The sequence below is a fragment of the Mixophyes fleayi genome, chromosome 3, assembly GCF_038048845.1.
Source record: "Mixophyes fleayi isolate aMixFle1 chromosome 3, aMixFle1.hap1, whole genome shotgun sequence".
Taxonomy (NCBI): Eukaryota; Metazoa; Chordata; class Amphibia; order Anura; family Limnodynastidae; genus Mixophyes; species Mixophyes fleayi.
The window spans coordinates 137,035,742-137,053,597 of NC_134404.1; the positions used below are offsets into that span (position 1 = coordinate 137,035,742).

General features: G+C 38.6%; 1 protein-coding gene across 4 annotated transcripts in view; it reads left to right on the plus strand.

Moving 5' to 3' along the window:
- Positions 1–17,604, plus strand: part of DVL3 (dishevelled segment polarity protein 3) — a 75,102-nt gene extending 57,498 nt beyond the window's left edge. For 2 of the 4 annotated variants that reach the window (XM_075202414.1, XM_075202418.1), the window contains 12 exons: positions 3,952–4,087; positions 6,195–6,288; positions 6,466–6,535; positions 7,568–7,707; positions 7,877–7,953; positions 8,055–8,122; positions 8,931–9,080; positions 9,753–9,884; positions 13,282–13,449; positions 13,614–13,826; positions 15,740–16,141; positions 16,564–17,604. In XM_075202414.1, the coding sequence (XP_075058515.1) occupies positions 3,952–4,087; positions 6,195–6,288; positions 6,466–6,535; positions 7,568–7,707; positions 7,877–7,953; positions 8,055–8,122; positions 8,931–9,080; positions 9,753–9,884; positions 13,282–13,449; positions 13,614–13,826; positions 15,740–16,141; positions 16,564–16,598 (1,685 nt within the window). In that variant the 3' untranslated portion in view covers positions 16,599–17,604. Of the gene's footprint in view, positions 1–3,951; positions 4,088–6,194; positions 6,289–6,465; positions 6,536–7,567; positions 7,708–7,876; positions 7,954–8,054; positions 8,123–8,930; positions 9,081–9,752; positions 9,885–13,281; positions 13,450–13,613; positions 13,827–15,739 lie in introns of all 4 variants that reach the window. The other 2 variants (XM_075202416.1, XM_075202417.1) reach the window with 2 other exon arrangements.
- Positions 17,605–17,856: the final 252 nt, after the last annotated feature.

Sequence of the window (17,856 nt, forward strand, 5' to 3'; positions counted from 1 at the left end):
TTCTATCCCAACCCTGTTCCACTGTGCCTCTCTGCAAAGTCCTACATTGAATCCCTATGCAATCTAGAATACAATTGAAGCGGTTTGTCCTAGCCTATAAATTCATCTTTCATTGGTTCTCCTCCTACATTTCAGACCTTGTCATGAAACACTCCAGTAATGTCCATCTGCTGCTGCCCTTAGCCTCTCCTATCCCATCACCACCTCACATGCCCACCTGTCCCCATCTTTGTAATGCCATAAACAGCCATACACAAAAATTAAAGTTCATGTCTATATCTTAACATGACTAGAAAGCAGCCCGCTTCCCACAGACCCGTGTTAATCTTCTCCAGGTCACAGGGATATTTTCCAGCTGTATAGTGTTTAAAAATTTTAAAAAAAAAATACTCTGGGATTTTTTTTGCATTGGGTGGTTAGCATTGCAGCCTCACTGTACTGGTTTCTTGGGTTCCATTCTGCCCAGGGCACTGTGTGCATTTTGTATGTTCTCATCGTCCCTGTGTGAGTTTACTCTGGGTGCTCCGGTTTCTTTTCACAGTCTAGAAACATACTTGCAGATTAACATTACTGTGGGTCTGTGTGGTAGAGAATTTTGATTGTATGCCCCACATCTTACAGTTTGAATGGGATGTATTAATCATACGCTGTAAAGCATTACATAAACTAAAGGTGTGTATATAAAGAGAGGTTACTAATAAATATGGTAGGGGGTATATTCTTTATACAGGGAGCAGGACCTTACAGGAAAGGGGATTTTCAATCTAGGGTTGTGGCTTGAGAGACCATATATCTTTGTTTTTATGTAAATGATTGGACAGAAATGTAATAGGGCACAGTGGATTCATTTTATTTAATGCTGTTTTAATGGGTCCTGTTTAATTAGAGTTGCATAGTGTAACGTTCTCTTAAAAATATTATTCTCTATCAAGTGTGAGAGATTATACATTTTAAATATTTTGTTTTAAATCCTCCTTCAGTTTGAGATGAGACCAGAAGGTCAGATTAGGTTTTTCATAGTCTAGTGCTCCACAATGTCTAGGGGTGTGTGTACATGTGAAAAAAAGGATTGATGGAATTCTCCAGGTTTTTCATCTGATATAATCAGAAGTTAGTCCAAAGGATTATCCAGTGCAAATGAGTGCATCCCACTTTTATCTATGCTGCATCTCAGGTATTCACTTAATACAGTTTTCCCACAAAGAATTTCCATTTGAAGGATAGCAATAAGAGCTTTCCAAAACAGAGGGTTCACATGCTAGATTATGTATGCAAATGAAGTAAATAAACAAATATCCTGAAATGCCTGCCAGCCATGATAGAAGGCAGAAGATCTGGGAAAATACAGTGGAAGAAATATAAATGCAAGTAATTTGTTGTTGTTTGTTTTAGTACTGTCTAAAAAAAAACCAATAGCCCAAAGTTCAGCTTGTATCTTCAGACATATACCATTTCTGAATAGACACCTGCAAAAAGGTCTTTTTTCAGAAAACATGCTTTATGTATGCATTACTTTGCAGGTGGATATTTAAGAATTATTTGGAATCTCAATAGAAACTTACTCACCTTAATATTGTGACTGGGGTATTACAGCAATGTGTTAAATAACTTTGATCTATTTCGTGCTTTGTTTTTATGCTGGCCCCTGTAAGATGATTTTGTTTTTATTTTAGTGGCTGTATGCCACAGGCTATTTTGTGTCCATAGATGGCAATAGAACAAGCACACACCCAAAAAAAAAAATATTTATTTTTTTTCATTTATTTGTATTAACAGACTAAATGCATTCATGGGCTAGGTCTTATTTTGAACATGGCATTCAGTTGTGTATTCCAGTCTTTACAAAGAACATCTCAGAGCTGGAAACAGTCTAGAAGCCAAAAACAAAATGAAGAAGAGGTTAATTATTCAGTTATAGGTCCAATCCCCTCTAACAATGTGGTGATTCTATAACCTAAATGACTCTAATTACCTGTAATGTTGGGGTTTTGATTCTAGCTGCCATTCATGATTTACAGTTTTGGCAAGTGTCATACAATTACCATGGAATCCAATAACATGACACACGATAATGTAAGTAGATTGCGGAAAATAATATTTACATATCACAAATCCAGAGAAAACATTTTGTTCAAGACATAACAGGTTTATGCTCTACATGGAATAGAGCTCCTATTTCTTTATACCATAACCCCTGGATATGAAGAAACATTGACCCCGTATTTTATAATATTACCTGTATGCCAGAATAGTGTACCTTTTTGTAGTATTAATTGTATTAAAATTAGCTTACAAAAAATTACAAATAAAAGTAGGTTGAGTGCTTTATAGAATATATAGATCATTCTTGGCACGTGAACACCACTATTACCATGTCTGCTCCAGAGAACAATAATGCTTTCAAGTGACCGGTTGAGTCTTTGTATTCAAATACCACGGATGGTGATAGGCAGTAAACGACGGGGAAAAGATAGAACAAAACAAATGGTAAAATGATTGTGTATATATTATATACCCCACTTGATTATGGTGAGTGTATGTAATGCCAATATGTTTATATTTAATCTATCATTTGCAGAAAATATTAAATGGTGGATAATTAAAAAAAAAAAAGACAGATGTAACAAATTTTACATTGACATGAAATGAATGGTATGTGTTAAATGTCAATTTCAAGTTTGCTACATCTTTATGGAAGAAATGGAATATGTCTGTCAGGAGAGGCTTGCATACTCATGCAAGGTATAATGTACAGTGGTGCATTTAGTTCTAAGTAACAATATAATCTGGCCATATGACTTATTATAAGTGTTGCACTGGTTTTAGGATGAGTTTCAAGTTCATGCAAACGGACTTCATCAATAAAGTGGTCAATTATACCTGTGATTGTAATAAAATGGCTGCAAACACATTGTCATTGTTTTGTGGTCCTATTGATTTGCCAGGAATTTAGAGAGGCATAATTAGTGTAATTATGTCACATTGTGTATTGTGTGTAAAGTGTAAATTCATGTGAAGCAGCTCAAGCTAATTGGCATAACCCTCAACGTCTTCATTGGTACGGAGAGGCAGATTGATTAGACTACCAGTTGGAATAAACTATGCTAGAAATGGACAGTAGTAACATTGTTGGCAACAACACACACAGGTAGAGCTACCGCCAGAACAGCCCATGCGGCTATGAGGCCCATTGGTATGTGTCCATTCGTTTTGCTCTTCTGGGAATATATGCGAGCTGATGAGCTAATTATCACAGAGGAAACTGGACTCCACTATACTTGTCGGGTCCCAAGAAAAGGTGGTGCTGCCTATAATGACTTTTTAGATGATTGCTTAAATAGGCAATTTTTTTTCTTCAGTTACCTGTAGAAACATTTCCTAAATGTCACCCACTGAGTTTCAGAACTTGTTTAAGCATTTTCTCTGCTGCACTGAAGTTCTGAATGCACCTTAGTTCTGGTTGGGTACGGCTCCACGATGACCATAAATCCGACACAGAGAAGACCTATAATAAAATAACGATTTAATGAAATAACGACAGCAATATTGACAGACTTACCTGAAAAACGACTGCGCTTTAAATTTAAATTCATTCCTGTCGCACTGACGTCAGACACTACTGCCGGAGAGCTGGGCGGTCGGAAGGAGGTCTTATCCGCCTTCTGCTGCCATCGGATATCTGCACAGTCATGTCTCAATATTGCTGTCGTTGTTTCATTAAATCGTTCTTTTATTGTAAGTCTTCTCTGTGTCTCTGATTTATCGTCGTCGGTGAAGCGATTACCACCGCTTAGTTCTGCTATGTATTTCTGTCAAAATCTGAGAAATGGGACAGTTAAATTTATATTATGATTTTATATATTTTTTCCCATTTTCTTTCCGTAAAACCGAATCTAATCCTGGTGTGGTATAGTATTACCAAATGTTTCACTTGTTTATGTCCTGTCACAGCTCCCAGGATCAATGGTACTTCAAAGATGGAGAGGCGCAGAGACACAGGAGGGTATGAAAGTTCATCCACCCTAATGAGCAGTGAGCTGGACTCCACTAGCTTCTTTGACTCTGACGAGGATGATTCTACCAGCAGGTATACACATAGATTAATTGATTTCTCACTGCCAGCTGATTAACCGCATGAATACACATTGTCCCTATTGTTTCCCATGTCCCCTGTGCCACACTGAATTTACATTTTATGCAAGATTACTGTTTCTAATCTGTGATAAATTTGGTAGGCCTGTAGTTATCCAGATATCAAATTAGTGATCACTTGAAGGCCAGAAAAAGCTTTAAAATTGGAACAAAGTGGAATCTCTAGGAAAAGGGAACAGAGGTGCAATTTTGGAAGTCTGCGATAAATATATATTTAAATGGTGCCAAGTTAACTGGCCACATTTGCAGAGGTTTTACCCCCTCTGTCTTTAACTTAGTATGTTCCTAAGAAAATTTCAATAAAAATTGGTTGATAAATGTCCTAACAAGACCCACCTGGGCCTGAGTGACATGTGGTCTGGTTAAAAATGACTAATAGTGTGAAAAATATATAGTTTTGGGCAATTTTAAACAAAGTCCTGACACAATTAAGGTTAAGTTAAAGCTGTCACTCTTGGAAATGTTTGGTTACTCACTGACTGATACTAAATGGAATTGCAACCTAACTTATTTGGGGGTCTACAGTAACTGATTGTCTGACACACAAATTCATGATTGTTATTAAATTGAGTTAATCATCATCAGCAGCTATTTATATAGCGCCACTAGTTCCGCAGTGCTATATAGAGAATTTACTCACATCAGTCCCTGCCCAATAGGAGATTAGTCTAATTTCTGTAATATGCATGCACACAGACCACATGAGACTAAGGTCAGTTTAATAGCAGCCAATTAACCTACTAGTATGGTTTTTTTTTTGGAGTTTTATATGACAAAAAAATCATAATGTTGAATAAAAATGTTGGTAACGAATTGTCATACAGAAATATAAATGCAAATCTGTTTGTTAAAATTAAAGCCTGCCTTGATATAGTGTACATTTCTTTCTGTCTATGTGCTTACATTGATTTACTTGGTGTAGTTGGATTTCTATTACATATAACTCCGGCAATGGAGTGTGTTGGCAGTCATTTGCCATTACTGAAATATGATAACCATTGTGTTCTGTTTGTTGACATTGACCAATTTTTGTGTTCTGACCCTGTAAATGTGTGTCCTAATTGGATATAACTCTTGTTCAGTAATGGGGCTGTACAACTGGCTTGTTCTGTGTGTGATCAACAAGACCTTATGTGTTACATTTAAGAAAATATATTTAAAAAAAATAAATAATTTTATGTAAAAATTATTTTGTTTTTATTGATGAAAAGCCGTAGAGAAAAGCACTTATACATGTGCCATTGGAAATTAACAAAAGTGAATTAAGTTACACAATGAACCACAGTGTTTGTAGGTATATGGTCTTTTTTTTTTACAAACACAATTCGATAAGTCTCCTCCCAGAAAATGGTTTTATGGTGCTTACTTCACGGCTTTAGCAAAAAGCCAGTGACTCTGCAGGTCAACCACGTTTGTATTTGTCATGCGGTGTGTAATATCTGCTTACCCAGGGACGCTGCCACTCTCGACCCCAGACACAAGCGGAATTGGGTATAAGTTTATTGTCATAGGCACAATAGGTTCCTTGTTCATGACTGTTTAAACATTTTTAATAGTATTTATAGAATTTAAAAAAAACAAAACAAACTAATAATAAAGGCATGATGAATAACAGTCTGTAACTGTCCTACTTGTACACATGAGGTTATGTTCAAGGCTTACTTCCTCCAGGTTTTGCCTAAGGGAGTGCTGATTCTAGAGATCTGCTTTCTATTCCACATCTCCCACTGCACAACCAAGTTTGTCCACATACCTTAATCAAACTTCAGAACTTCCTCTAATGTGAAAGAATGCTTGTTTTGTGCAGGAGTGACATTGAACGTAGTCATCCAACCCTGAAATGTACAGTCTATTTGTTTAGTCTTTTTTATTTATTTATTTTATCGCTAATGTTCTTGGTACAAACTTGATTTTATGTACCATTGAATATATTCGATGTGTTCGGGTTTGACCCGCAACCGCAAGGCATTTTGTATAGGAGCAATGTTTGTAGAGGTAATGAATGCTACACCTGTAAAATTGTATATAATCATATATTGCAGGTTCAGTAACTCAACAGAGCAGAGTAGTGCATCGCGTCTTATGAGGAGACACAAGAGGCGCAGAAGGAAACCAAAAGTTCCTCGCGTTGAGCGGGTGAGTAAGAAGTGTCTAGTTTGATATTGGCCTACTTAGGAATCATGAGTACTGAAGTGCTTGATTTAAGGAGGCGATCGAATCAGCCACTTCATTTAAAAGTTATTAATTTCACATTGCTATTTTGTGTGCCAAACTTGTATGAAAACACTAGTACCCCCTTGTTTTCCCTTCCAGTCCTCTTCATTCAGCAGCATCACAGACTCCACCATGTCTCTGAATATAATCACGGTCACTCTAAATATGGGTGAGTAATCTAAGCATCCACATTTTCCTCTAGCATCTGTTGTTCTTGTGTGCTGTGTTAATAATTACCAGACATAATGTAAGTTAGAAAAATATTTTTACTTATTTCAGAATGCATAAATACAAATGAAAACCAGGGTCTCCCAAAATTGGAACATATTTTCCTTACTTAACAGTATGGGGAAAATTGAATTAAAACATAAGTCAACACCGGACGTATATTGGTTACTGTCCATATGTGCTTACAGTGTGAGGGAGAAAGAAAAAGTGACAACCAAGGAGTGTGGCGTGCGGGTGATGGTGGCTGGACATGGGTGATGGGAAATGTTGGTGCAGGCAGATCTCTCCCCAAAGTTAGTAGAAGTAGAGAAGGAGAGGAACAGCACGTGCTTTTACGCAGAAGGGGCAAACGAAATAAAAAGACTATTGTAAACGCTGAGAAAGTATAGCCAGAAGTCCATAACGTCATGATGAGATTCATAATAAGTTGCGGAGCATAAGAATTGATCCTCTTCAAATACATTTTAGTTTTGACCTCGAACATGTGCTGCTGTCTGCTGCCTTACGTCTCTTCCACTGCGTTAATCCCACACATTGACCACGCCACCTTCCAAGAAAATTACATTACTAGGGATCTTGGTTGTAAGAGCATGTAACAGACGCAGAAAATACATTAAGATCTTGGATTGTTTTAAACAGGATTTACAAGCTACACAATAGTACAGAGCCAAATGTAAACAACATTTGGAATGTGTTAATGCACGTTCTAGTTTAACTGTAATAAACAGAAATATACACATTTGTAACTGAGGAGTTTGAAGAGGGTTAAACGTACCTGGAAGAGAAAGTATTTTCACCTCTTGAAATTGAAATTAAATCTGTATTATTTTCTTCCCTGTTAAGCACCTAGTCCCACACTTGCATATGGCACACTTTGAAATTACTCTACTTTTATGGCTTTCATATATGGATCTTGTATTTTCTGACCATGTTAAATGTTGTGCTATGTATTGTTCCTCCTTTATTTAATTAGAAAAATACAATTTCCTGGGTATCAGCATTGTCGGACAGAGTAATGAGCGTGGCGATGGAGGAATCTACATTGGGTCCATCATGAAGGGTGGAGCAGTAGCTGCTGATGGGAGGATTGAACCAGGCGATATGTTATTGCAGGTACTTGTCTACATATAAAAAAAATTTTTTTTTTTTTTTTTAGAATTTGGAAAGGTACAGGATACCCGCTGGAATAATTGTTAAAAACTCTCCAGGAATGTGACTGATTGCCAGTGGAAACTAAGGATTTAAACTTTTCCTTACCACTTAATATGTGTCATTTTTTTAGGTCAATGACATAAATTTTGAAAACATGAGCAATGATGATGCAGTCAGAGTCCTTAGAGAGATTGTGCACAAGCCAGGGTAAGTGTATATTGAACAGTAAGGAAAGGAGTCTTTATGATAGTGTGTGGAGTAAATATCACTGAATCATTCTTATCTATCCTATCTTGTCCTTTTAACAGGCCTATTACACTCACTGTTGCAAAATGCTGGGACCCTTCTCCTCGGGGTTGCTTTACCTTACCCAGAAGTAAGTGCACACTTGGTCCTGCTCGTGCGGTAACACAATGGTGACTTTTAGTTAATGACTACAAATCCCAATTTCTTCTAGATGTCGATATTGCCAATATGATATTAAGATTATTTATGATAACCTATTTATTGATTTTGTTTTATATTCCTAGATTATAAAATTTTAGGTTCAGTTAGTTCTTTGATCTATATTATATTAAGGTTTGATGTTTGGCTAAATTTATTTAGTCCAGGGAGTGCACTGCACATGTGCTGGAGATGGTTATTAGAAAACATACAAAAGAAATGTAGAAAGAATCATGTAAAGAAGCGTGTGGCGGGATAACTGCACAGAAATACCAGTCCCCAATGGCTGCTTTAATATCGGTGGCTTATATTTCTTCTGCCTTACAGTAGTCTTACACACTTTCCCAACCTGCATCTACAATTACTAGTGGTAAGCATTTCCAATCTGCTCTTTCTCAAGAGTTCACAATTTGTTACAGTAGAAATTGTGAGAAGTTGCTAGGTCCTTGTGTTCACTTTAATACTACAGTTTTCTCTAACATCAATGTGATGTGATCTCGGTAATTGCAGCACATTATGTGACAGAATCTTACTTCTGTTTTCAACTTTTACAAACGTTTTTAGATAAAATTCATGCTTTATCTAACTTTACTACAATTTACACCACATTTGCATTATTTATCTACTTGCACAGGTCTTTTTCTCTTCTTTTTCATAAGCCATCTCTGCTTTTCCTCCTTGCAGTTGGCTTTTATCTGTTTCCCTCATGTCTCCAACTTGCTGTCTTTGCTTCCCACCAGGTGAACCTATCAGGCCTATTGACCCGGCAGCTTGGGTTTCTCACACAGCAGCGATGACTGGCACCTACCCGGTCTACGGCATGAGTCCATCCATGAGTACAATCACTTCAACCAGCTCCTCTATTACCAGCTCTATTCCTGAAACGGAGCGTAAGTACTTTGACTGTATGATGCCTTCATAGCTTCTTCAGGAAGACATTTTGCTTCGGACAAATTAAGTCAATTCTCTGTTGGTGTTTTTCTGCCCCTCTATTATAGTAACATATAGATAAGGTAAATATAGAGCTTACATTTACCACATGGTTTTATATAAACATCACTTTACATGAAGTTGGTATTAGAATACATGATTTTTGTGTTCTACACTTGGGCTCATCTTACTGTAGCAGATCTTACACTACCAATGTTCCTGTATGTAGCGTGCTCTCTAGAATGGATATTTGTGTTATGAAATCAATGAATGAATCCTCTTCTCTTCTATAACTATCTGTCTATATTTTCACACCATGGCTTGGGCTGGTGATACTATTGTTCATATATATTGGCTCCAGTGAACCCAGAACTTACACTCTATATTAGTCTGCAAGTAGTTTTAAGTTCCTGATACACTATAAACATTGCAGGCAGTGTTCATGCAGCGTGTCCGTACTGATGTAATGCGACCTCTGCATTTATTGGTTTCCTGGGGCTCAAACATGTGGGCGCTGACAGTACCTTTGTGTCACTAGCCTTGTTCTGGCTGTTTTATTTCCTGACATACTTTTTGCCCACATTGATGTGTTTTTTTAATTTTTCCTCATGCTTCATTTTGTCTCCTCAAAGGCTTTGATGACTTTCACCTGTCCATACACAGTGACATGGTAACAATTGTAAAAGCAATGAGCTCGCCAGAATCAGGCCTGGAAGTACGGGATAGGATGTGGCTTAAGATTACCATTCCCAATGCTTTTATTGGTAAGTAAGGAAATATTGTCTAGAGCAGTGGTGAATGTATTAAAAAGTTGTTCCTAAGAGTTTAAAATCTTTTCCACAATATCAAACTTTAAGATAAACACAGCCAAAACAGATATCCTTGACCTCCATATTCCCCCTAAGTTAAAGCAACTTCTAGAATTAAATTTCCCCTTTCACTGGAATTCCGAATACATAAGATACTTGGGCATAGCCCTTACCAGAAAGGTGGAAAATATCTACTAAGCTAATTACCCCTCATAGCCTGTATTAAAAAAGATCTAAAAACATGGGACCAACTCATGATATCCTGGGTGGGAAGGATAACGTCTGTGGAAATGATTTTGCTCCCAAGGTTATTGTACCTTTTCCACACTCTCCCTATCAGGATCCCCCCCTCTATTCTGAAAATGTTACAAACTTTAATAATGCGATTTATATGGTCGAACAAGAGACCCAGGATATCTGCTCGCATTCTACAGCGCTCTCCCGTGGCGGGTGGACTTGGCATCCCTAGCATCTGCAATTACTATTACGCTGCGAGGCTGGCCCAGTGTGTACAATGGCATTCTCCCCCTGGAACTAGGATATGGGTGGACATAGAGTCGGACATACTGGGTGGCTCACCGATCTGCTCTGTACTATGGCTATCAAGCACACAGCGCCCGGCCTCTGTCCGAGCCCATCCAGTTCTGGCCCTATCTATCAATTTGGTCTAGATGCAATCGTTTAGCTTCCCTCTCTCCTACTCCTTCGATTCTAGTACCCTTATGGTCTAATCCAGACTTTTACGCCCGGTCTGTCTCGCTCTATGTATTCGGAATGGGGGCGGGTAGAGGCAAACTGCTGTTACTCAACCATATAACCAGAACAGAAATATTTACACACATTCTCGAAGTTGGTGGAACAGTGTGGCTTTGTTCCGAGACAGTTCCATCAGTATCTTCAGATTAGGCACTACCACCAAACAGTCAAAGCTCAACTCTCTTCCAGACCACCCACCACATTTGAGAATGTCTTTCGGGCACAACCTCCAAAGGACTCATTTCTATTCTATATAATACTTTACTTCCTACCACTCCGCCTGTTAAGGATCGCTTTCAGGCGCAGTGGGAGGCTGACCTGGGGACTGTACTGGATGAGGAAGAATGGTCAGATGTATTTGATGGTACGGCTCACTGTTCTATAAATGTTCGCATTAAAGAAAATAATACCATCTGTGCAACAATTTGTTAGCATGTCCCCTCGAGATTACAAAAAATATATCCACAGACCATCGCTGATTGTTGGAGAAACTGTGGTCAGACAGGAACTTTCATGCATATATGGTGGGACTGTCCCGGGATCCGCCCATACTGGGCAGCAGTTCTTGCTCTAGCCTCAACAATCCTAAATGCTCACATACCACCTGACCCTAAGCACATCTTACTGCCACTACCCATTCTAGACCTCACTAAATCTGCTCACAAACTCTTTAGGCACATCATCAGTGCTGCCACATGTCAAATAGCGGCCTCTTGGAAAAGCTCCACACCACCAACACTCCAGATGGTCTGCAGTCGGATCTGGCACACTTACCAGATGGAACACATTACTAGTGTGCTGAGGGGCTCCTCCGTCTCCTTCTTTAAAATTTGGACCCCATGGGCCATATATCACAATCAGTCTCCACTCCAGTTCTAGTGGAATCTAGACATGGAAAGTTATTCCTAAGCAAGCATACTTGTTCTCTTACTGGATGCGTAAATCATTTACCCCCCCTCATCCCTCCCTTTGGTCCCTGTATACGCCCCCCCCCTCCCCCCTTTATACCTTGCAAACTTGAAAAGTTAAAATAACATCTTTGCAGTATTAGATAGATAAATATACATTTATCTCCCAAGTGCGAGAGAACCTGTTGTATGTAAATACATGTTATCTATTTCTGTTTAACCTCTTGAGATTCTGTAATGCATTTTCTATGGGAAAAGATGTTTCTAATAAAGTTATAAAAAAAAAAAAAAAGTTGTTCCTATAGTATGAATTAAGACTGTATCTGTTTTAGCCTTCTACACATACATCTGTAGGTGGTGTAGAGAGGACTAGCAATATACAGTAAATACAAAAGAGAGCTCTTTAATACTTAATTTATAGTGGTGGTTTGTACGGCACAGGCTAGACTAATAATGGAGAATGACTATTACTCTGTACACTCACACACTCTTCTATTAGGCCTCACTTCACCATTTCACCAGCAATGTCTACTCCTTGGACTTGTTCCCCAGTCCCTTACTGATCATTTGATACCAAAGCCATCCAGACAATTTCCTGCTTACCATGGAGCCTCCACACTTGAACAGTGAGTAAAGCTGTTCATTTTGCAGAGGCATAGCCGCTCTCTCAAATGGAAGAAGTAGGGAAACCATATAAATGCCTCCAGAAACAGTGTTGTAGGGAGAATGGCTCCTTGCTCGCAATGCCACCTCCAACTGTGATAAGACCAAAGCAGCACCACCTCAGCCGCATAACGCTCATATTCCTGGTGAACAGTGAGTGGCATTACCCTACTAATGATGTCACATATCTGTTTTAAGGCATCTACGTAACCGTACTGACAGTGCATTGGTAAAAGCTGCAGGCCCTCACTGTTTGGTACTGGCTTTAATTGTTTGTGTGTTTGTGTGTGTGTGTTAATGTGCTCACTTAAAGTCTGTTAACCCAGTTTCATATGGAGGCAGGTTTGGACAGAGTAGCAGATTGCTTGACGAAAAGACATACCAAAAACAAAAATGACACCAAGATGTCTTGCTCCACATTATATTCATGCCTGTGCATGAGACCTAAGGATGCCTTAAATTTTTAAAGAATTCATGTGTCTATCCAAAACCTGCATACTGTGCATATGGCTCAACGCCATTACAGTGACATTTGTCTGATATCTTGGTGTTTTATAATCTCTACAAATTAAATCTGTAAACCAGGTGAAATAAAATCTGAAAGCCAGCTGCTATTACATCCTGCAAGGGAGAACAGATACGTTTTTCTTGAATCTCGCTGACCTTGCCTCCTGCTAGGGCTTCTCCTTTTGCCATAACAAAAAATCCATATAGTAATTTAAATGTGCTATGTATTTGAATTCTCTCGCAGGGCCAAGGACCAAATCAGAATGTTCCTGGTTTAGTTTCTAAGATGTTGGGTAGTTAGAGTGGAGGCCCACTGATGGTGATACAGAATTGTGCAACTTTTGCTTAAAAATTTAATGTGAATAAGCGATTATTTCAGTGGTCTGTTGTACTGTATAAAGTGTCATGACATTACTCAATTCAGAAGCGTTGTCCTATAAAGAGTGTTCATTGTTTGAGTTTTGTTTTATTGTTTTTCCATTAAATATTACCTGTTTTTTGTTTTTTTATGTTTTCAGGTTCTGATGTGGTAGACTGGTTGTATAACCATGTGGAAGGGTTCACAGATCGTCGGGAAGCGAGGAAATATGCCAGCAACCTCCTAAAAGCTGGATACATACGTCACACAGTCAACAAAATAACTTTCTCTGAGCAGTGTTACTACATATTTGGAGATCTTTGTGGCAGTATGTATCAATCTAGTAACCAGCTCTTTTGTGTCCTGCATATCATATCCTCACCACTACTTTCAGTGCATTTACTACTTTGTGTGCTGTATGGTGGTTAACAGCTAAACAGTGTTTTGTCATATAATAGACTTAAAACTTTACTCTCTTTTCTATTGTTTCAGACATGGCAAACCTTTCCCTGAATGATCATGATGGCTCCAGTGGAACATCTGATCAGGACACACTGGCTCCTCTTCCACATCCTGGAGCTGCACCCTGGCCCATGGCGTTTCAGTACCAGTACCCTTTGCCTCATCCCTACAGTCCACACCCAGGATTTCCAGACCCTACATATAGCTATGGAGGTGGCAGTGCTGGCAGTCAGCACAGTGAAGGTACGGCTATATTGAAATACTAGAAACCCTTTAACAACGTATATTTGCTCCTTTTTATGATAGTATTTTCTCATTTACTTTTTAGTTTACATTAATTGTAAAGTAACCACAGTTTGTAATAAATCAAAGCTTTTCCAAATATAGTGCTGATGGCATAAGCAAGTCTATTGAATCTAATGTAATATCGGTAATGGAATTGTTCTAATTTAGAAATGATTACAGTTTTTGCAGCACATTCTATTGTTTTTTGTTAACTTTAAAGGATTTCTCATTTTAATTGTAGACCCATCCTACTCCTCTGCTTTTAATGATAACAATTATAGAACACTTAAAGGTTTCAGTGTCCTATCATAACAGAGACTTTTTGAGATATTTTGGTGTACTTAACAGGCTTCTTGTCATTAATCCCTTTGAAGGACAATGCAGTTGGCTTCCTTTGGATGTAGAAAATGACAAAGGAGCAATTATTAACTTTTTATATAGCACCTAGATATTATAGTTCTTTGTATCGGTCCTTGCACCGTAGGAGCTTACAATCTTATATACACTACCACACAGACGAACACACCCACACTGCAGTTAATTATGTCCGCAGTAAATTAACCTACCAATATGTCTTTTGAATGTTATCCCTATGCTGGAGTGGGTTTCCTTTAGGTGCTCCAGTTTCCTCCCAGACTCCAAACTCCATAATCTTGCGTTATACACAAATATAAAGCTAACAACAATGCATCACATTTTTTCTTATCCCAGCTGTATCACTTATTACTGAAAATCACACAATTGTACATTTAAGGACATAATTTTAATCTAAAGTAGTCACTCATTTTTTGTTTTTAAGAACATTTTTTATGCTTTTAAGTGCTATATAATAACAGTTGCCAGTCTGTAAGTTTGAACAAGCTGTAAACAAGAGGTATATAGTGGTGGGCATTCGTATTCGGAACAATTCAAAATACAATACATTGAGAGTTTGTTCGACTGGCAGTGGGAAAAAAAAGAATTGTACATAATATGCAAGGGTGTGTCGTAGGTAAATGGGAATAGGAAGGGGGAATTGAGGCCATGCCCGTGACCTCTGACATCCTTGGCCCCACTATGTGGGGAGCAGAAACGCACATATACAGCAGGCAGCTCAAGTTAAACTTGCATTGGCTAATGGTCCACTACAAAGATCATTGCTTTCCTATTGTAAAGCAATAGAGAATTTGCTGGTGTTATATAAAAAAATGATGATGGCATAACTTGCAGAAGACGGTCTGATAAGCCCTAGTGAAAGATCCTTTGTTGGGGGCGGTGGTCCCAAATACTAGATTTTGTTAAGGATTGCTGTCAAGAAGGGGAATCTGGACATTTCCACTGTCTTACAACCAATCATCTAGCTGTATTAAGACAGTCACTCACATTTTCATGAATGATCAAAGGGATTACGTTCTGAGATGATGGACATTTGCTGTGCCTGGACAATGTACGGTTATTGTAGGAATAGTATTACCAAAATTACAATACACAATCCTCAGTCAGCTATAATTGGGTTGCTTTTGGATGAAACTTTTCCACTGAAAACCTGTTAACTATCTGATTGTATTAGATGTATTGTCATCCACACATGTGGGTTTTTTATTTATTATATAAACCATTTGATAATCACAGTTTTAGACTGAATGATGTTTTAATCATTGTAAACAATTTAAGTAAAATTAAAAAAATATATATATATGCACTGATGTCCTTCTGGGGCATTAGTTGTTAGCTTGCTTCCTGCTTCAGCCTTACTATAGAACTTGCTTTTCTGCACTCATACCAGGTGTACGAACTAGAAATGTATTGGATGAAAAGGTCAAAATAACCGTAACAAATTAAGTTCTTCAACACCCAAAATACTTTTTTTTTTTTTTTTTCTGCCTTCACAGGTAGTAGAAGTAGTGGCTCCAACCGCAGCAGTACTGAAAAGAGGAAAGACAGAGACCCTAAGACTGGTGACTCAAAGTCTGGAGGGAGTGGAAGTGAGTCAGATCACACTACACGCAGCAGTCTGCGCAGAGACAGAGCAGCGAGTGAACGCTCAGTGCCAGCAAGTGAGCACAGCCACCGGAGCCATCACTCCATAGCGCACAGCATCCGGAGCCACCATACACACCAGTCTTATGGCCCCCCAGGGGTTCCTCCACTCTATGGCCCTCCAATGATGATGATGGCAGCACCTCCCCCACTTTTGGGGCCCCCAGGAGCCCCACCTGGCCGTGATTTATCCTCTGTACCACCCGAACTCACCGCTAGTAGACAGTCCTTCCGCATGGCCATGGGCAATCCTAGTGAGTTCTTTGTGGATGTTATGTGAGCAAAATTTACAACATTGGCCCTGTTTTTAGCAGTTTGTGTTTTTCTGAAAATCTTCTAATATTATTTACATCTTGATACTAAGAACAGAAATGGAGAGGTCAGCACGATCCCGATGAGCTGTGTGTGTGATGTTCGCACGGACCTTCTCACTTGCCACTAATCCATGCACCTAATCTTTCAGACCCCGCTCCAGACTGTGTGTTTGTGCAGAGGGAGGAGGCTGGCCACATTCTTGCCTGGTTGCTTGGCTTTTGTAACAGATTGATTTTTAACAAATTAATATTGCATCTGTTTAAAAAAAAAAAAGAAAAAAAAAAGACACCAATAGTAGAACGGATTTACTCTTGTATTGACATTTTTTTTCCTTTTTACCATTGTGTTTTCTCTCATTAAGCAGCCAAGAATTCGGGGGTCTTTGACTTTCTCTGAGCAAGTTGCCAGTGAAAGTGCATGATCCTCAGTCGGAGGGTATCCCTTCCTTTGAGCATGTCATGGCGTCATTGTATAGATGAGAAGGAGAATCCTTTGCCACAGGAAGATTTTGGTTTTTAAGTAGAAGACGACTGACTGGAGTGAAGCACCACAAGCCTTACACATTCATAAAACAAGAAGGAACATGACTTTGTACCTTGGAGTGCCATGAATTTTAGTATTCTCCATAATAAATTAATGTAGAACAAACCTCATACTCTTTAAACTACAATTATAAAAAAAAGTCTGCTCTCACAGCTCCCTGACTTAAGGTACATATTTTTAACGTTTTGTTGAACTTAAGCTGCATTTTTTTTAACTCCTTTTCTGCCAGTTAGGCTTGCAACTTTTTACTTATTGTGTTGCAATGTGTTGCACATCATGCTGGCAGCAGAAGGTTTAATACCTCTTTCCAGGAGCTCGTGGTTACCCCTTAGCTGTTACACTACAATGTTCTTGCTCCACATAGTTCTTATGATATTCCAAGATTGGTGCTAGTATATATAATTTTTTTCCTCCCGCAAACATGAATATTTTTAATCCTCTGCAAGTCGCCCCCTCCCCCCCCCCAAACAAAAACACTAATTAAATAAAGGCACAATTGGGGCCAGAGGTATGACAACAGATTGTACTTTCACTGACTCTGAAACCTATCTCAGACTCTGCATAAAAGCAACAACATTAATCATAACGGACAGTGCAAAAATGGCACAATGGCAGAATATTGATTTGCCTTAGCATCTACCCAAAGGGAGACTTGTTTTGTACAGCAAGATCCGCTCCCACATTCTAGGCTCTGCAGCGGACTGGTGCGTTGCTGCAACTCTGGTGTCTGGGAGCAAAACACATTTAAACAACTGTGAGCAGGAGCCTGTTTTTTTGTTTTTGTTTTTTTTTGTTTTTTGTTTTTCATTGCTTTGTTGCACTGAGATGTTTCTGCTGCAATAAATCTACACACATTTTACATCTTGTCCTATATTCTTCCTAGTCTAATCCATAGAAGCTTATTTCATTATGAAAATATGTAATGCAGACCATATTACATGGTATCCAAAGTGTGAGAATCACTGACTGAATTTTGAATGCCTCTTGGGGTGATAGTCTATTATATTACAACTGTTTTGTGCTCCAAGTTTATTCTATGTATTTACGTTGCACACCACATACCTCCCAATGCATACACGATTACCCTGATGTTATCATATTCCTGCAGAGG